The sequence below is a fragment of the Lepidothrix coronata genome, unplaced genomic scaffold (genome assembly GCF_001604755.1).
Source record: "Lepidothrix coronata isolate B3197 unplaced genomic scaffold, Lepidothrix_coronata-1.0 Scaffold27, whole genome shotgun sequence".
NCBI lineage: Eukaryota > Metazoa > Chordata > Aves > Passeriformes > Pipridae > Lepidothrix > Lepidothrix coronata.
Window position 1 is genome coordinate 7,322,048 of NW_016690207.1, and position 27,839 is coordinate 7,349,886.

The following is a 27,839-nucleotide window of genomic DNA, read 5'->3' on the forward strand; positions in this document are numbered from 1 at the left end:
CCTTGGGCCCTCCTGCGCCCAATCCCTGCCTACATGGGATTGACTCCACAGCTTTTCCCTCTTCAGGGAGAGGTCAGGGATGAAGGTTGGTGTGGGGAGAAGAAAGGCAGGAGCAGACAGAGAGGGAGCTGTCATAAAGGTCTGGCTGTGAAGCCTCTCTGAGAGAATGCCACTTGGGGAGGCTGTAACAGCTTTAGTCTGCAGTACAGGGGGATTAAAAGACTAGTTCTCACAGGACAAAAAGGAACAGGAAAAAAGGAAAGGAGCAGAACAAGGGCAGAATGAAGCTGCAAGGGAAGGAAAGGAGAAAGTTAAAGAGCTCAGCTCTAAAGAGCATCGGGGTTTAAAGAGCTCCAGTTGGAGCGTAAAAAATGTGAAGTGGCCTGCACAGAAAAGGGGCTTTGACCACTGGTTCTGCTTTGCTTTTTCACACTAAGCACACACACTTCAGGCTGCTTCAATCAAGGTAATTTGGGATGTTTGGCTTTGTTCATTTTCAGGGGCAAAGGAGTAGGAGGGGGCAGCAGAAGGTTAATGAGGCTCCACCAGATGCGACAGACACTCGAAAGGAGCAGTGGCCATTCTGTGTTTTAAATAGCGGCTTATGGCTTTGATCCTCACCCCTCCTGTCCCTCAAACCCCCCTTATCCTTGAGGGCCACGGAAGAGTGAAGGGGTCTGGGAACAGGAAGGAAGTACGTGGAATTGTGGGACACCCTCCTCAAGTGCTGCTTGAGCAGCCTTTTCACCCCTCCACGAGGCCTGGAGATGGAGAGTGTGACTGAAAAGGTGAGGAAAGAAGGAGACTTGAAATGCTTTCCAAAAGAAAAGAAAAAAACCAAAACCTCAATGCATCAATTGCAGGACATATAACGGCCAAGGAGCCACCAATATGGACAAGCAGCTGCACTCCAACAGGGAAACCTGGCACTCCAAAACTTCTTGGAGCATTGCTCAGGTATTGCAGGAAATGGGGCTTCTTAGGGCTGGGTAACCTCAAACCAAGGACTGCTTTGCCAGATTAGCAAGGTTTGGACATGGCCAATATCCTTGTGAATAATATAGTATATTCTTCTCAAAGACAGGAGGATTTTTCCAGTTTAGTCTTCAAAAACCTTTGAAGCAATGGCAGCAGAGGAAGGTGAGACACCACCCATGAGTCCAGAGTTCCTCCCATGAACACACGCCCAAGCCTAAGGCACTCAGAGAGTAGAGAAGCAGGTTTCCAAGCAGCCACAGGACTGTAACATGTTCTCTCATCTTTGATGTGATCCATCTTCCCAGCTTCACAGGCTTCCAAGCCAGGAGAGATGCTTCAGGCACAGTCAAATGTCTAAGGCAGGTTTTCCAGGCTCTTTCAGCAGCTCAGCAGAGCTAGGGGCTGGTGGTGCTCTGTGCACAAATTCTACTCAGAGGGGAAAAAGGAAAGACTTTGTAACATAATAAGCAAGTTCCAGACAGGAATTAGAGTGCAGCACATCCAGCGGAGACAGGGGCTCGAGTGGCATTAAGGTAGGAAGAATATAATTACCTGACCTGGACTGTGGCCAGGATAAAGGTATTAATTTATTTCAACAAAGTCACAAGTGCCAAACCCTGGATTTTACATTTAAACCCAGATGATAGCAAATCACAGCACCCTGATTCTATTCTTCCAACTTTTGGCTGGAAGGGACAGTCTTCCTGATAGGTTTTCATCCCTAATGCCTACCTGGAGAGCTCACCCTCAGCTTCATTTGAAAAGATCAATGCCATCCCAGTAGCTATGGATCTGCAAGGCAATCCCTGCACCTTGCAGGACAGAGGAACATCTTCCCAGTCCCCACAAATCGCCTGCAGGAGGTGAAGCCACACTTGGTGTCAAATTCAGCCCCAAGTTCGATCTGGTATTAATTATCCCCTGCTCTGATGAGATAAATGCTTAATCCTCTGGCTGTTGACACTGGAAATGGCCCAATCCACCCCGGGGTGGATATTATCCCAGGGAACTAGGCTTCAGCCACGATTCCCACATCATGTGCCATACAAATGTTCACTAGCTTGCAGGGGATGGATTCCATGGGGTGAACAGGATCCTTCTGTGGCACAGCTAATCCACAATAATACATGACCCAAGCATTGATTGTATCAGGTTTTTCTTCCTCCATTTTTTTTCCCTTTAACATAATATTTCAAATTTCACATGGAATTTCTCCTTTTCAGACATTCCCTACCTCCTTAGAGCTTACCAGCTTTCCTGCTCCAAAGGGAACTTCCTAAGCTCCACTGCCCAAGGGACGTGGGGATGGGTCTGCACAATCCCTGCTTCTCTGGGAGTCTTTCTCTGTCTTCCAGGAGAAAGGCAATAGATCTCCACATGGCTTCCCTGGTTTCACATTCCCTGGCAAGGCTAAACCAAGGAGTTTGTGTTGCAGGGAGAAAGCAGGAATGCTGATGCTGCCAGAGGTGGGAAACTGTCCTGATTCCTGATGAAGCTGTTAAGGACTGTGGTCTTTCCCGTGTCTGAGTATGTGTGTGCCAGGAAGAAAAACCACTGTCCCACACCCACTGTCACCTGTCCTGCATTTTGTGACACCTGGGGGATGCTTGTCCCCACCTTCCCACTGCCACCTGGCCTTTCTGGTTTCTCCCCTACTTGCCCTTCTCTTCACAAGGGCTGCCTTAGAGACAGTTGCTGATCAAAGGCAAATTTCAAACCCAGACAAAGAAATAAGTTTGAAATAAAATATCATTGCACACAGGTACTTGGGAGTGCAGGTTTGCTTCCCATTCAACAACAAAACAGGTTTTCGAGACAATTCTACCCAGATTCAAACAGCAGCACCATAAACAGCTGATACAAAGGGTTGAATATAGGAAATACAATGGGGAGTCAGTGCATGGTGGGACTTTTCCCCCTAAAGACACAATTAAACAACCAAGCTTTGTCTCAACACAGGAATGTTTAGCTTAGAGTGGTGCCCTGAAGTTCTTACCACTGTATTCTGTTGTCCACAGGAGCAGCTCCTGCTTCCAAGGAGCTTCCAGTCAACTAGGGGGAAACTGAGGCAGAGGGAAATAAATTTTTTCCTCAGTGCCACAAAACCAGCACGAAGTGAGATGGAAGAGATCACACACATGCAGAGGGACCCTGGAGAGCTGTCCTCCACCAGAAGCACATGCTGCTCTATATGTAACGTGACACAAGGCTGCAACTCTTTGAGATCAAACCTGGCTGCTCTCCCCACCCTCCCTTTAGCAAGAGGTGGCTGAAGTGTTCTGCAAATTCCTTCTACAAATTCCTGCAGAAAAAGGGAATACGACACATACAGAGTGAGCTAAAGTTATTCTGTCAACCTTGCTTGTTTTACCAAAGCAGTTTTTCTAGTCTTAGTCAAATGGAAATAAACTTCCAGCCCATCTGAATGCAGAAGTTTTCCTTTGCCATCGTTGTGCTCAATTTAATCCCAAAATTACAGTGAGACAAAGAACTAGCAGGAGAAAAAAGCTGAGCTTTTTATTGGATTTTTTTATTCCTTAACAACAAGATCCAGAGAGGGGCTATTTGCTCCTGGGCAACTTCACCTCAGCTGTGAGACCAGACCAAGGAGGGAATGGGAGATTGAAGCCCAGCCAGTGAGAGCATGAGAAAGGGCTCAGCCTAAACGAGACAAGAAAGGGGGTTCTGGAGATTAAAACAAAGATCTCGCAATCCAAACTCCTAGGTCTGTTTCCAACTCCAATACTGACTTCAAAGTGCATGTAAGTAAATCTACTTCATCTCTCTCTGCCCCAGCTCCTCCCACGTAAATAAACACAGAGGGGGATGTTCCTGCTGGTACAACCCCAAATCATGGCTACACCATCCCAGCAAAGCATCAGCTCCCAAACTGGCAGTACCCACAAATTACTTCCTGAATATTCAGTCATTTGCATAATTGCAGAGATGAGGTTTAACAGCAGGGATAACTTGGGCTTCCTGGCAAAGGAGAAGCATCAGCTCATTCTTCCAGTGCCATATCCAGTGTGTGTAAGGACTGTGCTAGACTTTTGCCCTGACCTGGAGCTGGCAGTGCATAATTTACAGTCCTTAATTTAATCCTTAATATTATCCCTAATTAATGACAGACCAGGGTCCTGGAACTCCAAACCACACAATTAATTAGGAAGCAATAGCAAACAAGCACGACAAGAGCATCTGGGAAGGCACCAAGCACAACAGGGCTCTGCTGCATCATCCCTGGTCAATGGCTCCTGCTCCCACTCCTGACAGCTGGGGCAGTAAATGGAAGCAACAGGAAAAAGAAGAGAAATGAGCCTAGCAGTGAAAGACAGGGTGAAGCAGCTGCTCTCCAAGTAGGTATTTAAGGATATATTTGAGCCCTCCTTCCCAATAATCTCTGCTTTGGGACTATCCCAAAGCACTCTCCAACTCTTTGCCTAATACACTTTACGCCTCCCTCCTTTTCCAAGCAAGTGGCCAATCTACCATCTCCCAAGTGTTACTGCTGAGAAACGGCTCTGATAAAGTGATGCAAAACTGCTTTGCTTCATTATATTGGATTTTGCCTAATCTTGGCATGTCCTTAGAGCTCCTTAAAAATATATTTGCAGACAGCAAGCCAATCCCTTCCTGTATTTTCACAAAACACACAGAAGCAGGAAGCAGCTCACACTGCTGTGGGTCCATTATTAAGCAGCTCTTCTGGGAAGAGCAGAACAGGCACATTGGAGCTGCATTGCCTTCCCTCCAAATGTGCCATGGGGCATACAGCTCCAAGGAACAGCAGGCAGTCTCTTCCCATCTGATACTCCACAATTCTATGAGATGAAATGCCTCATGTAGTACTGTAACAGACAGTAGCTGTGATCCTGCATGATTCCCTCTCCTTTGATCTGTAGAGAATGCCTTGATCAGCCACATCCAGCACTGCTCAGATCGTATTTCTCCCAGAAATACACCAAAAAAGATCATCAATCCAGTCTGTTGGTGCATTTCTGTCCTTTTGTACTGAGACCTGAGCAGCATTAGCTCACAAACCACTCAAGTCTTGGACAACCTGGGGAAGCAGCTGCCAAATCCATGTCCATTCTGTGCCAGGTAGGACATGGTGACCTGACGAGCTTCCCAGAGCCCTCTGCACAGAACTATTGCACAGCAAACCAAAGCAGGTGACACACAATCAACACCAGAGCTCAGGTGGTACTCTCAAGCCCTTTGCTGTGATCTGACCCACTGGCTGTTCATCCCTGGCTGTTCCCTCCTCTTCCAGAACTTCCCGTGACAAGCACTTTTGTGTGGGAGCTGATTTCCTTGCTGTGTCACACATGGGTCAACTTCTTTTCTCCTGTGCCTTCCAGGTGATAGCCCCAGGGACTAAAAGGTGACTCAGAAAGGGAATCCTACAGTCTAGCCAAGCTGCCATTCCTCCTTAGCCTGAGGAGAGTTCTCTTTCCCAGGATCACAGTCCACCTGCATCCTACTGATCAGGCAGATGATGAAGAACTAGACCATGTCAGAGCAGTGGCAGTGGGAAGCAGCTGATCTTTGTCACTAAGGCAGGACAGCAGCTTTGATTCCTGCACTGCTCTCACCTCCCAGGTATTTGGGCAGCTGGACACTGACTTCAGGACTATCACCACATCTCCACACTCCACTCCCTCCACATCTTCTTTCTAGTAACACCAACTGGGCATTGCAGGCACAAGGATGATTAAAGAGCAGGGACAGAATTTCCCATCCCTTCACCTTCCTGCAGGAACAAGATCCCATCACATCAAGTCTCTCTGTGCCAGTGCCAGGTGAAGCCCGATGCCACAAAAGCAAATCTTATGTACTATCTCTGCCTTCAGATGTTACAGTTGTGCAGAAATATGGGCAAGACTATAGGGTTTGTGAGCAGCCTGAATATCCTTCTCCAACTGCTCAGGCATCTTCATTCCAGGCTCTCCATCAGGTCAGCAATGGAACAGATACACAGTAGATGTTCAGTCCCTGACACTGGGTTTAATCCACCACCTGGCCGGAAGAGAGAAGCCTGGAAGTAGCTTCCTTTAGCAGTGGCTGGAAATATTCTGTACAAGAAGCTCCCAGACATGGTTAGTAAACACTCTGAAAATCAAATCATCCCATGCCTGTGGCTGCTTCTCTCCCCCACTGCTGGCTCAACCAGTCCTAGTGCTTTGTCCAGTCCACCATAGGCAGATGGTGCCACAGCTGCAGCCTTGGGCTCCTCACTGGAGCCCTTCAGGACCAAGAACTCCAGCAGAATGTCCAAGAGGCAGAAAACCAGGTGCCTGAAAGAGAGAGAAGACAAAGCTTAGGCTGGTCAGGGCACAGGAGGCAAAGCTCACATGAGGAAGGTGTGTTCTGACTGCCATCAGGGGAAAGAGGAATGATCTCAGACCCTGGAAGAAATGTTTTAAGCTTTTATTCCACCTCCCCCAAACCCTTCAGCGTGTGTTGAAGCTGCTGAGCAGCACAGAAAACACAAACACACCTCCTGGAGGGAGGTGGCACATGTGTTTCACAGGATCACTGAGGTTGGAAAAGACCTCTGGGATCATCAAGTCCAACCTTTGACTGAATGCCACCTTGAGCACTGAGTGCCATGTCCAGTCATTTCCTAAACCAGGAATGGGGACTTCAGCACATCCCCAGCCAGCCCCTTCCAATGTTTAACAACCCATTCAGTGAAGAAATTCCTCCTGATGTCCAGTCTGACCCTCATTTCTCTGCAGTCCATTATCAAACCCTTGCTTTCCAAACTCACAGCGCTGGGCATAGACAAAAATACCCCCCTACATGGATCTGCAGCTCCTCCAAAAACAAACTAAACTAGGATTTGTCTTACTTCCCTGACATCCCCTAACTAAGCAGGCCTAACAACATAATTAATATGACTCAATAACCTCCAGCCAGACCAAGGTCCTGGACATGCACCCTCATCACAAACAAGCCAGATGCCCTCTAATACTGCAAGTCTGGGATAATGAGCCGGATAAGTTTCGTGCCAAGCAGCTGGAAGCAGGAATTGCATGGCAAAGCCCTGAGCACAGCTCACAGACCCCATCAGAGGCCATCAGGGTAAAGACTAAAATCCACATACCTGTTTATCACAGGCTGGCTCAGGGACTCCAGCACCAGGTTCCAACTCATCCGACACTTGCTGGTCCCAAGGATTTCTTGGATCACATCTGTAAAGAGACAGTGCTTTAGGAACTGCACATTTCCACAGGTCAGTTTTCTCCTGGTGGGTGCTGAATCGCAGCTTGTGATGGTGCTCTGAGCCCGAGGCATCTCATGCCCAGCATCACCATGACAGGGAACAGCCAGGGACAGGACGGACTGCCAGGAAAGTGTTCCAGGCTGGAAGGGCACATACTGGTAGTGCTTTTTGATTACCAAAGGATAGTGAGGGCCCCTTACACTGCAGCAAGGAGTTAAAAGTTCAGACTGTACTCACATGGATTAGCCAGCAGGTGCTTTAATGCCTAAGGTCCCCAAGTCAAACTTCAAGAGAGGGAAATCCAGTGCAACTGGGCTCAGGATTTCAGTCCAGTGGAAAAGCCGCAGGCTTTGCCTAGTGACTCTTCTCTGCCATGGGACCCTTTGGCAGCAGGTGGGAGCACAGTGTGCCTCTGGTTTTCCTAAACCCTGCCTTGGGTGAGGTGGCTTGGCAGGAACTGCGTCACCACTCTAAGCATGGAATTGCAGCCAGTCCCCATGTGGAAATCACCAAGACACCCGTCCTTCTTCTCTGAGCTGTGCTGCTCCCCAAATACTTATGCAAACTATCCAGAACTGGAAAACTGATTTTTGCTTGCAGGAAACCATTCAAACTTCAAGGGTCATGAACCTTTCCTAGTGCCTTGGCAAAAGCAAACTCCATCTCAGTGTTTAACCACATTTCCACAGATTCCAGTGCACTGGAGGGTTCTCCAGCCACTTTTCTTTCCCAAGGGCAACTGACAAGTCCCTGGGACACACTTACTAGGCAAAATCCCCATCAGGCTCTGCAGGGCCTGATCTGCTGTTGCCGCCTTCTGCTCCTCTGTCCTGGGGGGTTTAGGCACTGCTGGTAAAACTCCTCCGGGCCAGATGGATTCCTGGAGCAACTGGAGGTACTGGACCCAACGCTGGGTGCAGGTCAGGTTAAACATCTGCACTTCCAGCCACCTGTGGGCACAGGGAGACAGAGAAAGGTTAGGAAAAGTCAGGCTTGGGACCAAGTCAGGCTATTTCTGCCCATCAGGAGCCCTGGAAGGGTTAAATCAGCTTGCTGCATTTGTTAACATGCAGTTTTCAAGTCTGCACAGCAAATATTTTCTTAAGTATTAATTAGCTGAGTTTTCCATGCACCAGAAGTAGGATATGATCCCTTTGTTATGGACAAACATGTGTGTAAAGTCACAGGGGAAAAGCGAAGGCCATGAAAAGCTCCATCATCCTGCTAATCACAGGAATCCAAGTGAATCACTGATTCCTAATGGAAGCAAAGCTAAGGGATACAACTGGCCTGAAGCTCATAAGTTATCTCCATGCACAAGCCAATACAGAGATGGAAAAACTGGTGTTTTAACTAAAAACAACACCCAGGAAAGACTGGAAGGACATAAGCATGTTCTGGCAGCCACTGTTCCTCTCATCAGTCCCTCTGCCACCAAGACAGTCAAGGATGTCTTCCCTGGAGACCAAAACAAGGTCCAAGGATGGCAAGTCATGAATATCCTACTGCTTTGCTCTGCTCTTGGCCCTCTGCTTTCCTACTCTTCACACCTGCTCCATCTACTGATGGCAAGCAATGGAATCATAGAATCACAGAATAGTTTGGTTTTGGGACCTTAAAGACCATCTTGTTCCACCCCCTGCCATGGGCAGGGACACCTTCCACTAAATCACATTCCTCCAAGCCCAACCTGGCCTTGAACACTTCCAGGGATGGGGCAGCCATAGCTTCTGGGAGCAACCTGTGCCAGGGTCTCACCACCCTTATAGTAAAGAATTTCTTTGTTCTCATCCAAAATCCAACAGAATTGCTGGTGGGCCCTCCTGCTGGGTCAGGACTGTGTCCTTTATACACTAACAACCTGCAGACCCTGAAATGCTGCTCCACAAAACAGGTTGGAGGCATTTGCAGCTGCACCGGGTTTGTCCCCACCAGACAAGTGCTGGGAGAGTTTCTAAATCAACCATATGGACCCTCTTTCCTGGATGTGAAATCCCTTCCAATGTAACAGCAAAAGCCAGAGCTGTCAGTCAGAACCTGCCACTGCCTGAAATCTTTCCTCTCAGAATTAGGAGAGGCTATGGATGAATCCCTGATGCCACAGGGTTTCCCTGTGGTCCCCTGGTTTAGCAGGACTTGGCGATGAGGGCCCAGTGCCACTGTCCTTGTCGGCAGGAGGCTTTGGAGCAAAGACGGGAATACCGGCACAGTGCTGGGGAAGGGAAAAGGCTTGTGATTTTGCCAGTACTTCAAGATTCCCAGAGCAGAGGAGTCGGCCAGCAGGGCCAGGAGACCCATTCCTCTTGGCAGCCGGTGTTCGTGCTTGCAATTCCGTCACCACTATTCCCCAGCAGCTCCCAGTCCATTCAAGAGCACAGGCCCTGCCAAGGCAAACTTTATTTAACCTGCGCTCTGCCAGACTGTCTGCATTCTTCCCAGGCAAGCCATTCAGGTCAAGGGTGTCTTTACTTGGGCTAATGTGAGTGGAGAGTCGGGAATAGCAGCACCTAAAGGTAACCAGGGCAAAGGAAGCAGGTTGTCATCAGGGACAGTGCGGCAACGTGACGTTCCCTTCGTCAGCAGGAAATGAGGTGCCAAGCTGCAAGTCTTGAGGGATGAACACCCAAGAAATGTCCATTAAAAATCTGAAAAGGAGCCTTGGTGCAGCAGGAAGGCCTCGTATTCTCAGATTAAGGTCCTACTGGAGCATGGGCAATGATCCCAGTGATCCCACTAATGGGAAGACACATTCTTTATGCTCAGCCTCACCAGGGACCACACATACTGATGTTGCTACAAGATAATGCCAGAGATCTGAAGCTTCCACCTGTCTTAGAGGACAAAGTGTCCCAGTCCTGCCTGGGAAAGCCCATGTTGGAAATACAATTAAAATTGTTTTAATCTCCAGCCATCAGCAGATTTTAACACCTTGGATCGTGTTAAACCCTCCAGCCATTGCTAACCAAATCAAAGTGTTAAACTGTGACTTTCCCAGGGCCAAGAGCTTTCATTAACATAGTTTTTTATTAACATGTTTTTCTACACAGCCTGCTTTCCTGGCTGAGAAAACATGTGACAAGCAACAGAAATTCAGAGCCTTGGGGAGAGAGCTGCAAACAGTCAACCTGCACCAAGGAGATCAGACTGAACATTGACTTGAACCTCATTACAGCAATAGCCACTTTCCAGCGTTAAAAAGGTTGCAGAATGCAAAGAATGAGCTTTCTTTTCCTTAGAAACATTCCTAAACCAGCAAAAAATCAAGAAAACACTGAGCAGAGAGAAAGCTGAACCTAAAGACAGCACATGTTTCCAGGTAGCTCAAGGGCAAGCTGAGAACTGATAAATGCTGGAAGGTCCCACACAAACAACATCACATTTTCAGCCCATTTATTTCCATAAAATCACCACAATTAGGCATCAAGATCTATAAGTAACACCAATAAATCTCATCATATGTGCACATACTGTGATTAGGTGAGTGCTCACAGGTCTTGCATCTCACAGTTGTGAAACACCATTGATGGATTTTCTTCCTTAGTCTGGCAGCTCACTGCCTTCCACTTTGGGAAGCAAAGTGCAGGATCTGGGAATGGCTCCATGGGTCTTGCACCAATAAATGCCACAGCTCCATGCAAGTTCCTGAGAAGAGGTCAACTTGCCCCATCACATGGCACTCAGACAACTGATGAAGAAGCACCCAAACACACAAGTATACAATAAAAGAAGGAATTAAACAGGAAAAGGGACAAGAAAGAAGGAGAAAACAAAGCTGGGTGCACATGACACAAAGACTAACACAACTCTGCTCTGGGTCCCCTTTTGCTAGTCTACCAGGGTGCGGAGCCATTCCAAAAGCACCGGGAGAAGAACTGTCTAGACTGGTCCATCTGGCTCTAATTCCTCCCTGGGAGAGCAGCTGATGCTCTCAGATACTTCAAAAGAAAATATCCAAACCTGCCACAAAGAGTTTTCCAACCTCCGCTCAACCTGAATGTGTTAAAGTCACCACCGACACCCATTTGGAGGGAATAACATTCCATTTGCACAACATGCACAGGGGGAGCACCAGGAGCATTTAAACTGCGAGGAGCAAAATAATTCATAGAATCATGGAATATCATGAATTGCAAGGGACCCACAAGGATCATCAAGTCCAGCTCCTGGCCCTGCACAGGATACCCCAAGAATCCCACCTCAACTCCCACTGTTGTTGTTGCAGCTCAGGGAGGGTCACACCAATGTTTTTGAAAATTCCTACCTGAGTAAACCCCAGAAAATGGCAAACTGATTTTTCCACCAGGCAGACTTGCTGCACCAGGATGGGGATTAACAGCACAGGAACTCCAAAGATTTGCTGGTTCAAAGCTGACCTTCGCCAGCACGTCACAGATGATTTTTTATGCTATTAAAGGCCTGAGCATTTGAGATCCATGTGCCACATTGAAAGTACACACAGGCTGTTCCCAGGTAGAAATAAATCCACCGAGAAACACAAATAGACCTATCTTTTTTTTATTTTTGGGTGGCTGATGGGTTACTATTTCCATTCTGCTATTTCATGAAGAAATAGCCTGAATAAGAAAGACAGAAAAAACACACCTATCACTGAGCCATCTCCTTACACTTCAGCTGAGACCAGAAATAGATAAAGTGACCTCCTGGGCTCAGACATTTGAATGCTTTGATAATGCCCAATGCAAAGAGACAGATTCCAAAGGCTATGGGGTCCTGGAAGATAATCTGGAGGTGCATAACTTGCCCATGTTGTAAGGGACCTCTGTTGGAAATAGCTGCTGGTGGGGGAATGAAATGGCTGCTAAAAAAGAGCCAAATTAATGCCGTGCCTTAAGTCAGCTGAAGGGATCCATTAAGACTGGAACACCCTGGGAATGAAAAACAAGGCCTGGCGGGGACATACTTGGGCCTTCCTTCAGCACCTTGATGCAACAAAGGCTGCTAAGAAGGAGCAGCCTATGGGAAAGGCAGACTGGGAGTCAGGGACAGGCAAGACACGGCATCTGGGATCAGTTTTACCTGGCTGGATGCACTCACTGAAGTGGACTATCCAGAGGGTTCACCTACAGATGGAGGGAGCTCAGCAAAGAAAGGTTGGATAGGTTGGATTTGCTTAGTCTGAAAAATAAAGATGGACCAGGAATGGCCAAAGACATACAGTATGCCAAATTTACTAGAAGCTGGTCAAACTCTGCTTTTCTCATCCATCAAGGTGAGGATAAGAACTGAGATCACTTGAGCTAAGGAACAGTGAAGTCAAATTTTTCTGATTATAATTAAAATCTGAAGCTATAGCAATTATGATTTCCCCAAAACTGGGGATTTTAAGGATTTAGACAAACACAAACTGGAGACCACATTAGGAAGAAGACAAAGATGAGAGAGCCCCTCTGCATTAGCTGTATAAATACAAACAGCTCCATAAATATACATGAGCTGAGTGTAAGAGCAGCAAGTCCTGCTCAACACTGACCACCTTCCACCGCAGAACAAGGCCCCCCTTTCCCTGAGGAATTCAGCATGGCTATCCAGGAGCTCAAAAAAGGCCCATGAGACTAAGGTAGTGAAAATGATTGAAGAAAAAGACAACATCTGGAAACCACAAGTCATGCAAACATGACTCTTCCTGAAATCAAGAAAGGCTGGTGCTTAAATCACCAGACCAAATCACAGAATATCCAAATTCCTCCCTAAACTGTGCCTTGAACCACAAGAATATCCTTGACTCAAGAGGAGCAACATTTCAATGCTGTGACTGCAAAACCTTTCTGAGCAAAGCCTGTAAAAATGAAGCAGCAGCTGCAGTGGGCACAGTTAAAATTGAGAAACATAAATGGAGACTTTTTGCCCCCAGGCTCAGCTTCGAGCACCTGCTACCTGAGCCTAAATACACCTTCTCCAGACAGCCACAAGCAGAGATGTGCAGCAGGTTCAGCTCAACACCTTCAAAGCAACCCCACACTTGTCCAGGTAAACCCTGCACCAAAGAAGGAAATAGGAAAGAAAAGAAAAAATCCTCCATAAATCTAAGAACACAAAGCATCCTGAGTCTTTTTAAACTTCTGGCCAATGACACATGATGCACAAAGTGAACTGTTCTTCTTTTCTTACTAGAAGTGTTCCTCTCCTGCTGCCCTATCGCAGTTACAGTTGTGAACAGCCCATCCTATACCCAGCTGAACACAGAGTGATGAAGTGTTTGAGTAGGAGGCCGAGTGTCTTCCCTCAAACCGAGTGTCTTGCCAGGGTCCCTCTCCCCATTTCTACACTGAGGGAAGCAAAAAACAAACCCAGCTGCAGGAAGTTCACACTGGTGGCATCTGCATCCATCATTCCTTATCGGAATTACCCAGGCCAGACATCCTGGGCAGAGGGATTTTCCTACCCTGGGAGATGTGGGTGTGCAGGACATCTTATTGTGGGGCAGAGAGGAGAAAAAACCACATCATTCCCTACACTAAGGAACCATTACCCCCTGTAGGCACGAAACCACACCTCGGTGCTGGGATTTCTCTACCATTTTATGTGTTGCTCCCTCAAAACGCACCTGCTGCTAAAAGAAATCATGGAAACACACAGGACTCCAATGTCTTCACCCAAACTGCTCTGGTTTTGCTTTTATCCACTTGGATCTCCCTATGATGCTTTGGGGTTTAGGGAAGGGGGGGGAAAGCATGTGGTTAAAAAAAATCCAAACGTCCTTGATTTTTCACAAAGCATCCTGGCTTTTGATAAGATCTTCATCAAGCATTTATTGAGCCAATTAAGCTCTCAGTGGTGCCCCAGGGAGAGGCCAGGCTGTCTCAGCCAGGCCCTGCTCAGAGCAATTGCTTCATTAGCCCACTTCAGAATGAAAATACATAAAGCTACTAATAACCCTTCAAAAACCAGGGCAAATTAAAAACGACAAGGACACATTAATTTCTCTCCATCCTTTTCTTCTTTGCTCTATCTGAAATAGGAATTTGTTGTGGTTTTTTAAATCTAGAAAAAAAGTTGGCACATGTAACTGTTGAAACAGAATCCGAGTTAAAATAATGTTGCAATTGTTATCAAAGCACAGAGTGCTTGCTTCATTCTAGTGGCTGTTTTTGGAAGAATGCTGCTTCTAGAAGAGGGAAAAAAATTTTGTTTGGGACAGAGATTCGAAGCCAGATCCAAAATTTCCAGGTGGTTGGAGACAGCTGAATCGAGGCCCACTTCCAAGCTGATTTGTATTTACTTTACATATACACACGAAGACACATACAGTCTTGAAATCGCTGTTCCTGACATACCACAGGCCTGTGATTCCTGCTACTACTTACAACACAAATAGCCAAATCCAGAGAGGAAGATTAAGATGCCATGAGGTTGGTTCCCCTATTTACTAGGTCTGGTGCTGATTTTTTGGCTTGGTTTTTAGGGACAAGGACTTTGCTGCCACGAACCTGGGCCTGCCAGCACAGCCCCTCCACATGCAGTCCTCCCCAACATGCCCAAATCAACTCCCCCTGGTAACAACCAGAAGAATTAGTGGATTTAGTTGCTCCAGTTGCATTCATATTACAGTTCTGGCTGCTTGTTTCTGCCACCAAAACTCCAAGATGCTGCCCAAGGCTAAAGTGGGAAGCTACTGCTCCACAAAGCCAAAGGAAAGTGGGACAAGCCACAGCTTTAGCATAAACCTTCCTGGCTTCTCCTGGCACCTGCAGAGCATGAGTCAACCCTTGGCTTTAATGCCTTTTAAAGATAATGCAGGGAGGAAAGAGGCAGCCTCCACAGGGAACGTCTGTCCACACACAGCCATATCCCACCCCAGGGCACCACCTCTGCTGGGTGACATGTATAGCCCAGCTTTGGGTTGACCCCCACTCCAGCAGCAAGATGAGGCCTGGGGCACCATCTTGGCTGTCAAATGTGGCCCCTGCATGGCTCCAGGGCTGGGCAGAATTCCCTGACATGGCCATTGTGCTCCCAGCACTCCCATCCCACAAGTGCTGCCCGAGCACACAGGCTGACTCAGGGACATCGAAGAGGGTCAGACACTGGCAGCACTTTGAAGTCAAGAGGATCAAGGCAGCTGCCAAGGGTCTTTGTCGCAGTTCTTTTGGCACAGAGATCAAGGAAGAAGAAGAGAAAATCAGATAAAAAGCATGTAGCAGGCAGCTCCCTGAAGCTACAGAGCTCACTGACTTAACAGCGGTAGTTGCACAAGTGTCTGTGACACCTGGGCTGACAGTGACAGGCCAGAAGAGCCCCAAAGCCAAGGTGACAGCAAGAACTTGCAAGAATGCTCTCAAAAGCCTTATGGTCACCTGCAGTCAGTCTCAAAGCATCCCTGGTTGTCCACCTACAGCTCACAAGGACTGAAACGTCACCTCCCCAAACCTGCCCGCTTGAGGGATGAGGGGACAGGGGACAAAGCCTGGAGCAGCAGTGGAATCACCCAAAGCAAAGAGCAGAGCCAAGCAATGGTGAGCTCCTGGGTAAGGCAGGGATGATTTGCATTTATTTTAAGTCACGTCAGTGGAACATGACACTATCAAAGCTGTCTGAGTAGTTCTACATGCTCCTTTCAGAAACAGGCACTTTGAGCCCAGCACGGCCTCTGTGCCCCAGCCTCGCTCAGGTTTCAGGGGACAGACAGCCAGGGTGAGCCAAGACACTTTACCCCACTCAGTGGTTTGCACTCTATGGCTTTCTGTTGTGCTGCACAGGAAAGAGCTAGGAAAAAGCTTACAGACCTGTATCTGCACCTCAAACACTCCCAGATCCATCCTTGGGATGCTGGCACTCTGCTGGGGCTCTTGTCTGGAAAGTGGAGCAGAGGGAGCAGGGGAGCAGCAAGCTGGTGGCTGTCCCTTGGCTCCACTGCTGTCTCGAGCTCCTCGTGGCACTGGCAGACCCCTGACCCAGTGGGGCCAGATTGAGGGCAGGGTGTGGGCTCACAGCCACAGCATGGTTTGCGTGCTCGTCATATATTTTTAACACCTCTTTGACTCACAAGGCTCTAAAAAGCACCCGGATTCTCCAAATGCTTTTGAACTCTTCCACTAAACACCCCCGGAGCCCAGAACACCCCCAGGTAGTCCACTTTGCAAACAGGTTCCTGTTGCAGCCTCCCAAGGGAAGAGAGGAGATGTGCCTTTCCAGCCCATGGGAGGGGAGCAAGAGCTGGACAGGGGAAGGGAGCGGAGCTGGAAAGGGGCAGTGGGTTGGTTTACAGGCACAGACCCAGCACACAGAGAGAGGCTGCTGGAAGCAGTCCTTGGCCCCAGGGTCATTCCCACCCCTCAGCCCATCCGCCTCCTCTCCACCCGCCTCTCCTTTCGGCTCCTAAAAAGGATCCCTCCCTGTTACATAACGGGGTAAGCAGATCGGGCCTCGCACACACGGCCTCCCTTTACTTAACAATACCTTTTTCGGTCATGTAGCCTTCCTCTCCCCCTGCCATCCAACTGACACTCAGGGGAGATGGATAGTGCCTGGCTCCGCTATTCCAGCTACGGAAGGAGGGGAAAGAGGAGTCTGGTGGGATGCTCCATGCAGAGAACGCTGAACAGAGCAGGTAGGGAGATCCCAGAATGGACACCGTGGTCACAGCAATCACTTGATGTCACTGTGAAAAAGACCCCAAGGGAGAGGGAGATTGGCTCTTGGGAGAAACTGGTTCTTGTTCTTGGTATGCTTTTTGTTGGTTTGCAGGTATTTCTATCACTCTGCACTGAATGTGCCTCATGCCAGAGCAGAATCATCTTGCAGCTGCAAGGAGGCAGCAGGAGCAGCACCTACTCACCAAATACAAACTGGCAGAGGAGCACCTAGTGGCAATCCCCTTCCTAACACTCAAAACACTTCCAGGGCACCTCCTTTCTGCCCCATACCACCTCACCCACTGACAGGAACAGGGAAGGACCATCTCTTCAAGGGATGATGCCCACATCTACTTTTTTCCCTGCAGCAATCCACGAGCAACACCATCCTCTTGGCAACAGGTCAGTTCCCACTGTGCAAGTCCCTTCCCTGTCTCCTTCACATCAGACCTGTGGACTGTTGACTGTCCCAGAACAAGAGCAGAGTCAACCTCAACATGTGGATTTCAGCATGGACACAGGGTTTGTTCAAGGGGTTGTATTTGCACCCTGTCCTGATGGTGACATGGAGAAGCCACCATATCACCTCCAGGCAAAGCTCTGCCTGCAGTGGGTTTACCCACACCTGTTGAAGCAGAGCAGCTACAAACACACTCCCTTCACTCAGCTCCACCAGCACAACTCACAGAGCTCCTGCACCTTTCAGAGCCAGGCATGCTGTGTGTATCCCAGCTTTCTAGTGGAAAATACCAATGCCACACGTGGGTGCTGCAGGTTCCCTGTGTGAGCAGGACACATCTTAACAGGCGGTGATGACGTGCCTGTTCAAGCTCTCATACCTCTCTGCTTACACACAGGGATTGGGTTCCAGCTCATTTCCCAAGAGACCAGATCCCATTTTGGAAAAATGGCAGGAACGCCCACCTCCTGCCACCCAAGGGAACAGACCCAGGAGTGAAGGCAGCAGTGCCTGACCTCAAAGCACTTTGGCAACCTCTACTGAGTGCAGTTTAAGTTACCAGCTCAGTTATAATGTGCTGCCCTGCACATTCTGATGCCAACTCTGGATGCCTGCAAGAGCGGGAAAAGCTCTGCTCCAAGATTCTCCCAAGCCCAAGTCCTTCAGGGCTCTAAAGAACCACATCCTCAGTTAGTGATAGCCACCAACCTACACCAGAAAACAGGAATGCTCTGTTTGTGTGTCTTGGCCTAGAGCCTTACCACCCAGAGGCACTGGCCCCAGGACAGCTTGGCGAGTCCATCCTAGCTGGAAAGGAAGCCTGTTCCCACTCCATGTGCATGTCCCTGCCCCAGGCACAGGCACTGCTGCCCCAGGGCAGAGCAGGGGGTGCAGCAGTGAGAGCAGAGGCCCTGGCAGGCCACACTCTGAGCTGTTTTTGACAAGTTGCTGTTCCCTCGGCCTGTTTACTTTCCTTTTGTAGACAGAACAAGCTGAGCCACTGGGCAGTGAGACCAGGAGGCCGGTTCTCTCTGGAGAGCCAAGGAGCTGGGCACTGTTGCCTTTTCATGAGGCAAGACTCCCATTCCCAGGGCTGGATCCTTCCTTTCCCTGTTATTAAGGGACAGCAAGCTGCCTGCTACAGTTGCATCCTTGCTCACAGGGAAAACAGTTCCTAGTGCAAATCTCCAAGAGGTTTCTTTTACACAGCACCTTCTTTACAGAACTTTGATGCTCAGAAAACATTTACCCACACTCAGGCATGAGCTCCATTTAAGACTGTGACTCCAAAGGGAATTTACCCTCCCAGAGCTGCCAGGTTGCTCATTCAGGCCTTACCTTTGAACAAGGGTCCCAAAGAGCAGGTTGAAGACCTTCTGAATGTTCTCTGTGCACAGCCAGCTCCAGTGATCCACCAGCACCAGACGAAGCACATCCAGGGCCAGATCAGCTAAAGCTGTCTCAGAGTCTGTCAGGAGGAAGAGGAGGGTCAGATGAAGAAACCGACTCAGTGCCTGAGCAAACCTGGTGAAAAGCATCATCCCAAACTCACTCTTTCCTCCAGGTCTGGCACTTTGTGCCACGCACAGATGACCTGCTGCAGCTCAGCCAGTCCGGGGAGCCTGCCCTTACCACTCTTTCACTTCTACTTCCATACAAGCAGCCTTAGTCTCCCCACAAAGGGCCACAACAAACCAGAATGTAGTTGCTCCGAGGGCTCAGTTCCTTCTCAGTTGAAGAGAGGATGACAATGTGCCCAAAACAGGTGAGAATGAAAGTAGTCACTGTAGCTAGAGAAAGGTACACTGCTGAAGACTATTTTCCTGGTCTTCCCCATCACTTTCCCCTCTTCCAAGAGTTTTCCAGGCACAAGGCTCCAGTAAGTAGCTGCTTTCTCATCTGTTTTTGGCACGCTGCCATCCCTATATGTGGACCGATAGTTGATAAACCCTCTGTTTCACTGAGAAGGAACTGAGCCCAAAAAGGGGAGAAAGCAGGCATGACTGCAGCCAGCAAAAGTTGCACTACTGAGGACTATTTTCCTGGTCTTCAGGAAAATTTTCTGCTCTTCCGAGAGTTTCCCAGGCACAAGGCTCCAGATGGTGGCTGCAGGCTGCCATCGTGTGGCAGATCCCAATCTCTGCAGGAAGGTGGAAAACCACATGTATGTTAAAACACAAACCCATACACGTCCTCACATATCCCTGCTGACACAAGCCTGGGACAGCACAACCTCTCTCTGATCCTCAGGAGCACATCAAAACCTTCAGTGTAAACACTTTCTACTTGCTGGAAAATTACTTTTGGCCCCAAAGCACTTGAGGTGTTGTCCTGAACAGGCTCGTTAATGTGCCACAAACCTGCCTGGGGCAGCCACTCCTAGGCCAGTGCCCCGACCTGAGCCTAATGCCAGGTTGGCCAGGTGAGATCAGGTGCAGCAGCTTTTCCTAATTTGGATTCCCTGATGCCTCATCTTCCAACCACTCTGCCTATAGAAAATTTACACACACAACCTTCTGCTGAAAATAAAGGGAAGAGGGGTTCTGGACCTTCTCCTTCCCTCCTCTTCCTCTCCCCACTGCGTACGCGCAGGACTAATTAACTCCAGGCCACTTCACTTGGAAAAGACAGGGCACTTGGCCCTCTTGCTCTGGGCCACGTCTAAGCTATTCCTCACTTGCTTTGCCCTCTGAGACTTGACTTCCCAGTGCAGAGCCAGAAGCAGGCTGTCCAGTTTCCCCACAACCTCATAGAGGGACCATCCTCAGCAAGCTCCATTTATTCCTGGAGCATTCAAGTCCTCTTCCTCAGACAGATGCTGGCCAACCTCTTCCCAGAAGTCACTCCATGAGCAGACAGGGACACAGGCTGCCTTTTTATCCAGCTGCTCCAGATGTTTGTTCCCCTCGCCCTGCCAGCCCAGCCTGAAACATCCCAGACCTGCAGGCATTTGCCATCACTGACATTCCCTCTCCCTCAGAGTTCAGGGAACTTGGTGCACAGCCCTGGCCTCCAATTCCAGTCCTGCCTCCCCAAAACCATGTGTTCCAAGATTATAGGCAAAGCTGGTAGCACAAGCTGAGTTTCAGAACACCAGACCCATCCTGTCACAAGCACATGTCAGAGCTTGCCCAACTTGAAACACTGGAAAGAAATTTTGGGGAAGTTCCAGCTGATACAGCTCAGCAATTCCAAGAAAAAGATTAGAGAACATATTTTCGCTTGTGTTCAAGATAATCTTGTAACTGTTTTGAGAAGTTGTGGCACCCCTGTGCTTCAGAGGAGGGATCTAGAATCAGAAAGGGAACATCATTCCTTGAACTGGGATTACATTTTTGCTACTCCCATCAAATCTATCCAAACTTGATCTCAATAGGTCCTTTTATAGTGCATGGACATATAAGGCTAATTTGAGACTACCAAGAAACTGCAATTTGGCCATTTTTCAGTTTCGAGGAGCTTGATTTTATAACATTGCCAGTTTAAGCACTATGTCCTTAAAAAACTTATTTGTGCAGTGACAATGCTGAGTCCGCAAAGGTGAAGATCCAGGAGGAGCCAAGACTCAATTTGCTTTCAACAAAGCCCAGAGCAATCACCAAACAGGACTGGAAAAACTCAGTTTGCTTTCCCTTCAATCAAGGGCAAGAAGAACAGGTCCTGAAAACCCTGTAAATTGATTGGAGCTGTTGTGGTCCCAAAGGAGAGAAATTAAAGCAGTTACAGAGGGGCTGAGCTCACCAGAGTCCGTGTCCAGATGTGTCCCATCCACATCCTCCTGCACAGAGCTTCCCTTAGGTTCTCTGCCTCCCTCGCCTTCAGGAGCTTTGCTACGGATTGCTTCCAGCAGCTTCTCCTGCTTCTGGATGAAGGATTCCATAGCAGCCAGCGACAGGGTGCCAGAGACCTACAAAAGCCATGCTGTATTGCTACCACATGAGAGGAGCCCCGAAGAAAAGATACAAGGACTCCCTGAAACAACATCTCAGCCTTGGCCATATTGATCACCATAACTGGTCTACTCTGGCCTCAAATCGGGAGGCCTGGAGACACACCATCTATAACGCAGCTGTCTCCTTCGAGAACACACGCAGGATCACTCTCGAGGAAAAAAGGCAACGCAGAAAGAACCGTGTATTGCAGAATACACCATCTAAGGAGTCTTTCTGCTGTGCCTTTTGCAATCGGATATGTCTGTCACGTATTGGCCTCATAAGCCACCAGCGTGCCTGTAGCAAATGTGGATAGAGCCTTCCCAAATCTTCGTTCGCGAAGCCTAGCCATGATGATTAGTACCACACAGGCCTGGATCCCACTGATCAGACAACCACCCATCTCCTTTGTCTGCACTTGGTGTAGCCAACAACACATCCAGGCTTGCTTACTGTCCACCTGGCACATGGGAATAAGGCTGCAGCAACCACAACCCTCGTGCACATGGATTATTCCAAGCCAGCACCCAAACAGGGCAGTGATTGGGATCGTGAAAGGATTCCAGGAGGGATATGAACTTACAGCGCTGCCCTCCCTGATGGAGTACACTATCCTGTCATGAGCTTCACTCACACTCAGCACTGGAGTGATTTTACTAGACGAGAACCTCAGCCTGGACCTGAAAAGCAGAGACATGGCACAGTCAGTTTTCTCTGCAAGGTGTGAGTGATGAGTTTTCCAGCCTCCACCAAGACCGAGGACCAGCCTCAGCCAAGACCCAGGACCAGTTATCTTTGCCCAGTGCCACATCCAAGCTAGAAAGCCTGATTAGACCTAAAGTGGTTCAAAACCAGCACCTGCGCCCAGGATAACTAAGAGGTAGCAGCAAAACCAGGCAAAAAAAGCATTAAAGCATTTTTCCTGACCTACACCTGAGCCAAGGCTTTCCAACATTCCACACACAGACAGGTGTGTTACACGGAAGCCGACAGGCAGATGTAGGCAGATATCAGTAAGGTGTGAACATTCCAGCATACTCAGGGAAGTGTTCAGAAAAGCCTCTGAGATGAAACATACTCAGCAGGATTGTGAAATCCAATCATAAAGACACACAGAAAGGAGAGTATAAAAGGATGCTCAGGATTATGGGACAAATCATAAAATAATGTCTATCATTAAGGAATGTCCTTTTCAGCCAAGATGGTTCCAAACTTGTACTTTTTTGGTTTGTCTTTTTGTTCAAAGCAGCTTTTTCCAGCAAAACATCACTTTTTGGGAATAAAAACCACTATTTGTGCAGAAACCTTCCCTTCTTCAGTGAGGGAAGAATCACTAATGAGCACGATGAGGTTTGGCACTGCCAGCAGCACCAATAAACACTTGGTGAGCAACACACATGCAATGACCTTCAATATTACTCCTAAATAAACATTCAAATGTGTTTTTTGCAAGGCCACTGTGTGGAACACATGGGAGAGGCAGGAGGGAACCTTCAGGTAGATAATTTATAGCTGCATTTTCCAGTTACTCATGACATATATGGGTCATGCACATGTTTAAGGGTAAAAAGGAATTCCCCGGGAGCAACAGCGTCTCTGCTGGCAAATGGCAGCACATGGCAGATCCCCTGGGAAGAAAACCACCTTCTGTGGAAACCTGAGCATTCCTGGGAAATCCTTTGGATAACAGCAAGGGAAGAAGAAAGTAATTTGGTTAAAGTACAACAACACATAAAGCACCAGGTCAGTTCTTTCCCACAATGGGCTTAGTTTATGCATTAATTCCTTATTCTGCAAAGCTGGAGAAGCCCTTACTTGGTCGCCTTCTTCCCATCTGTCTGGGACTTTCCATCCACTTCAGACTCGCTCAGATCCTCCGTGGGGCTCTGGGGCTCTGACCTGGGGAATGCCGTCTTCAGAGTGTCCACAATAGCATTGACAACGATCTGCAAGGCCAGCAGTGCCATTAATTACTGAATAGATCCTTACTCCTTAAAGATATTAAGAGTTTTCAAATTTGCACTGTATTTTCTATTAATCCCCAGGTTCTTTGAGATGGGGTCTGACCCTCCCCAGCTTTATGGCTTTCTGAGCAAGCTGAGCCCAGCTACAGAATGTTGGAGTTTTTTGGCTCCTCATAGACGCTGAAGCCTAAGAGAGATGTCCAGGTGGAAGGGGCTCAGGTAACCAGTCTCCTGCTTTCCTACCTTGTCTATCCTGGAGACAACAAAGGGCTTCTTGACAAATGCGATCCTGGCGTCTGTGTTGAGGGCAAGAAATTCCTGCACCTCCTCACTGTTGGCAATTTCAGGGACTGCACACAGTTGCTGCAAGGAGAGATGGAAATTTAGGGCTTTCTGGAGTCAACTTCCCAGCTTGATCATGTAATGTAGAAGAGATCTGATGTCACATCTGCTTTTAGCTCACAGGGGCACACAAATATCTCACCTTTAAGAAGGATTCCAGCAGACTTTTCCTGGCTTCCACTTTATCGCTGTCCATGTTTCCAAAGGGGAGATCAGGGAACAGTTTCTTTGGGCCTTTGATGTCTACAAAGGAAACAAAGCCATGAGCACGTTCGAGAAAACTGGAAAAAAATGAATCTTAATTTAAAAGATTTTAAAATCCAAGATTAAAAATTAAGATTTTAAAATCTAAATACAGATTTTAGTCTGTATTAAAACCTTAATGCTCTCATAGTTAAGACTATCACCACACACTGCCCAAGGCAAGACACCCCTCAAACCAGGGTTGTTGAATCAGACCTTCAATCCATATGGAATCTGTGTTCTGCTGGATTTCACATCTTCCATGCTTTTAAGTTAAAAGCAGCAAGAACAAGGACTCTAAATTGCTCCAAGAGCCCGAATATTCTCAACAAAGCAGTTTTGTAGTCAATCTGTCAGAACCAAGGAATTATGTTGGAACATGCTAAACTCCATGGAGCTTTATATAGAAGTAGCATTAGAAGAAATACTGTTTTCTTCCTAAAAAAAGCTCATGTTTGACACATATTTCTATTTTCTTCTATGCAAACAAGATTCTTTCAGACACCAGTGTTTCCACTCACTGTTAAGGTGCAAAGCTACAAAACTGGGTGTTGTGATCAAAAAAAAAAAGAATATTTTGAAACACTGGAATTTGCGGCCAAAAGAGATAAACCCTCCAGCCAGCTCTGCACAAAACAAGAGAGATGTGGGCACAGGCAGGGCAGAAAACCCTCAGAGCTGAGAAGAATGGAATGGGATGAGAGGGAGAGGATTTACTACAAGAGTTAATGCAGGCACTGACTTTTGAGGAACTTGCGGAGCTCCGGTTTCTCCTCCAGCCGGGTCTGCAGGTTGAGGAACTCCCGGTAGCGGCGGTTCACGGTGTGATAAGCCACCTGCTGAAGGCTCCCTGCACCCTCACCCTCCAGGACTGTCTCATACTGAGGAGGAAGGCAACAGGAATAATCCTTACACATTCCCAAAACAATCCCAATGCGCTGCTGGCCCCAAAATTCCCAGGACCCTTCCATCCTCACATTAACCCTTCCCTGAAGGTGAAGGAACCCATCCCAATGGAACAACTGGCAAAAACAGAACACAAAAGACTCTACCAGCCTCATATGACCCTTGGCTAAAAGTGGGAACTCCTGTCCCACACCCTGTGCCTGATATTCCCTCACTGCCAGACAAAATTTGTTGTGGAGACACTCACAGAGCAAATCCTCACCTCCAAACACCAACCAGTGCTCCAGTCAGGGCAGGGATTTGGGAAAAGAGGTGAATGCCAGGGGAGCCCTTACCTTGACAGTGTACAGGGTATATGGGTGGAAGCCAGTCCCACTGTGCTCCCGGGCAGTGATGGTCCCAGTTATCCGCAGGCTCTGGATCATGACCGGCCCGTCAGGGCTGCTCAGGGGCTCAAAGCTGAAGGTGCTCATGGAAGCTGTTGGAGAGGATGAGAGCAGGGGCAGGGACTGCCCGGCCTCTGGGGGGATATGTGGTAGGCCCTCTGCTGCCCCCAGATCTCTCCCCAGAAGAGAGGGTCTCTGCGAGGAGAACTTCCTGGGGACTGCTGGGCTTTCCTCCTCCTTCTCCACCACCGGCTCAATCTGGATGTCAGGGCAGGAGCTCAAGGCAGAGGTGGAAAGCAGCCCAACATCTGAGCTGGGGGCAGGGCCCTCCTCCAGGTCTCCTGTTCCATATTCCAAAGAGGCCAGGCCCTCTGGCACAGAGGGGTCCTGGGGGGGCTCATCAAGGAGCTCCCCAGTGGGGGATGGTGCCAGCAGGTCCGTGTCCTGGCCCACACTGGGCGTGGAGGATTCCAGCTCCAAACCCTCGCAGGGGAAGAGGGATCCCAGGGCTTGGGGGCGCAGGAAAGGCTCCTCTGTGTGGCACGACCTCCTTATCTCCTCTCCCTCCTCGCCAGCAGTCCCTGCCTCTCTCCTGAGCCCCTCCACAGCCCTCGGGGAGGGGGGTAGCCCGGCAGGAGCCGTATCCATCTGTGCTGGGAAGGGCAAGGAATCTGGCACTGGGGGTGCAGTGTGGGGCTTCCCACCGCGGGGCTTCTTGGAGAACATCCCAATGAGCAGCAGATTGATCCAGTCGGGATCAGACATCTTCTTGACGGCCGGCAGCAGCACATTGCAGGCCACCAGCTCCACCACCACGAAGCGTCCCGTCCGCGTTTCCAGGTGTGGCCACGGCACCAACGCCTGCAGCAGCGTCTCCACGGCCGCGCGGGCACATCCGACCTCGGCCGCGGGGCTGAGCAGGGCAGGATGCGGCCCTGCCAGCCGGCTGTACTCCTGCCACAGCGTCCCACCGCCTTTGGGGTCGTCCCTCAGGGCGTCCCGTGCCCGCAGGAAGCTCTGGAGGTGTTGCCCGCAGAGCAGAAGCAGGCGGCGGGCCAGGGCTCGGCGGTCTACCCGCGCCATGCGCCGCCGCAGCTCCGCAGCCAGGCCCACCATGGCCCTCTCCACCTCGGCCTCGAAGGCCGGCTCCCTGCTCACCGTGCGGTACCACGAGGCCACGAAATCCCGCACCACCTTACGGATGGTGCTGGCGATCTCCCGCTCCAGCCGCGCCTCGTCCGCGGGGCAGCCGGGCGGGGCCCGCAGGGAGCTCACGAAGCGCTCCAGGCGCAGCCGGCGGCCGCGGGGAACCAGGGCCGGGGGACCCAGCCAGCCCCCCAGCACCGCCAGGGCCCCGCACAGCAGCCCCAGCGCCCGCAGGTCCAGCAGCAGCTGCAGGGCCAGCAGCCAGCCCAGCGCGACCACCAGGGCCAGCAGCGGCCGGCGGGACCCCGAGAGGCCCTGGCCCGGCATGGTGGGGTGGGCAGATGGGCTGCCAAGCGCCAAACACCCGGGCTGGTCAACGAGAGATAGGGCTTGGCACAGCTCGACCCCGTACCGGCTCTCGTCAGGGACCCCCCCCAGCTCGCGCTCCTTGAGGAGGTACTGGGGCTCAACTGAGCAGGACGCTCAGCAGGCACTGGAGATCGTCAGGGAGCCCCAGCCCGGGCTCTTCACTGGGGCTCATGGAACACAACAGTCCAGGCCCCCTGACTGGGTACCAGGGCTCAACCACCCGGGACCCTCACTGGGGCTTGTCAAGGACCCCCAGACCGGTCCCTTCACCGGACCCCGGAGCTCCTCAGGCCCCCACCGCCCAGGCCCCTTCAGCCGGTACCGACAACATAAAACCCCACAGCCCCGGCGCTGCCAAGCCGACACCGCCACATCGAGACCCCTGGCCCCGACTCACGGCCCCGACTCACGGCCCCGACTCACCGCCCCGGGCCCACCGGCGGCACCGTCCGCTACTTCCGCTTCCGTCCCGGCGCTCCCTACAGCGCCCCCTGGCGGCGCGGAGGACGCACGGGAGTTCTCGTAACCGAGTCGTTGAGATTTAAAAATGAAAAATTAAAAAAAATAATTTTTTAAGACTTCGCAGCAGCGCGAAATAAGTTTCCACCTCCACACGTTTTATTTTAGATGCGTTAGGAAAAGTGTAAAAACGCAATCAATTCATCTTTTATTTATCCTTATTGTTATTATTCATATGGATGAGAAATAAAATTTAAAAAATAAATTTATTTAATTCATTAAAATTTATTATGAATGTGTTAAAACTAAAATAAAGGAAACCCGAAAACTATTATCAACCCCGTAAAAAAACTATTGTTCAGCTAAAATTTATTAAAACTAAATAAAGGAAAATAATGTCTTTTTCTACTATTGCTGGAGGAGTTTTGGGAAGGTGTTACTGCAAATTTTGATTGTTCTTAATGATGATGTTTGTGTTTGGTGCTGAGAAACTCCTTGGCTACAACTTAAACAAACCTGCCAGGGATTTTCTGCTTTGTCTCTGTGTGTGGTTGTGGCTCTTGGGTTTGTATTTAGAGCAAAATATAAACTACAAACAGGAGGAAGAAGTTGCTCCGGCCCATGGGAGTGGGGATTGGATGGGATTTGGGAGCTACAGGTGCCCGGGATGGGGAGCAGGATGTGAAATTGCTCATTTGTAGTGAAGAATTTTGCAATGCTATAATAATTGCCCCAAATACGTAATTTTTGAGAGTGTATTTTAGCTGTATGTGAGTGGTACAGAAGGATAAGGTAGCAAAGAAAACTTTGTTTAATAAAAAACTTATTTTTG

The 27,839-nt window shown here is 49.2% G+C and overlaps 1 protein-coding gene across 4 annotated transcripts; it reads right to left on the reverse strand.

Moving 5' to 3' along the window:
- Positions 1–1,521: 1,521 nt before the first annotated feature.
- Positions 1,522–26,945, reverse strand: SNX19 (sorting nexin 19). 4 transcript variants are annotated; one of them, XM_017809789.1, is made up of 11 exons: positions 24,983–26,945; positions 24,484–24,622; positions 23,641–23,741; positions 23,400–23,519; positions 23,008–23,138; positions 21,776–21,872; positions 21,002–21,167; positions 18,599–18,728; positions 7,973–8,157; positions 7,088–7,175; positions 1,522–6,275 (listed from the first exon to the last, which is right to left on the reverse strand). In XM_017809789.1, exons 1-11 carry the CDS (start codon positions 26,504–26,506, stop codon positions 6,098–6,100), a joined length of 2,859 nt encoding a protein of 952 aa, XP_017665278.1. In that variant the 5' UTR covers positions 26,507–26,945; the 3' UTR covers positions 1,522–6,097. The 4 variants fall into 4 exon arrangements, with proteins under 4 accessions (XP_017665278.1, XP_017665280.1, XP_017665281.1 ...); XM_017809791.1 differs by lacking the exons at positions 1,522–6,275; positions 7,088–7,175; positions 7,973–8,157 and adding an exon at positions 16,615–16,826; XM_017809792.1 differs by lacking the exons at positions 1,522–6,275; positions 7,088–7,175; positions 7,973–8,157 and adding an exon at positions 21,552–21,652 and having other exon boundaries at positions 18,603–18,728; positions 21,002–21,188.
- Positions 26,946–27,839: the final 894 nt, after the last annotated feature.

Coding starts and splice junctions, on each gene's coding strand:
- SNX19 (XM_017809789.1), bottom strand. CDS start 26,506: ATGCCGGGCCAGGGCCTCTCGGGGTCCCGCCGGCCGCTGCTGGCCCTG. Junction 23,742..24,483: donor GCTCCGCAAGTTCCTCAAAA/GTCAGTGCCTGC, acceptor TTTCCTTTGTAG/ACATCAAAGGCCCAAAGAAA. Junction 7,176..7,972: donor CCTGATGGGGATTTTGCCTA/GTAAGTGTGTCC, acceptor GTCTCTTTACAG/ATGTGATCCAAGAAATCCTT.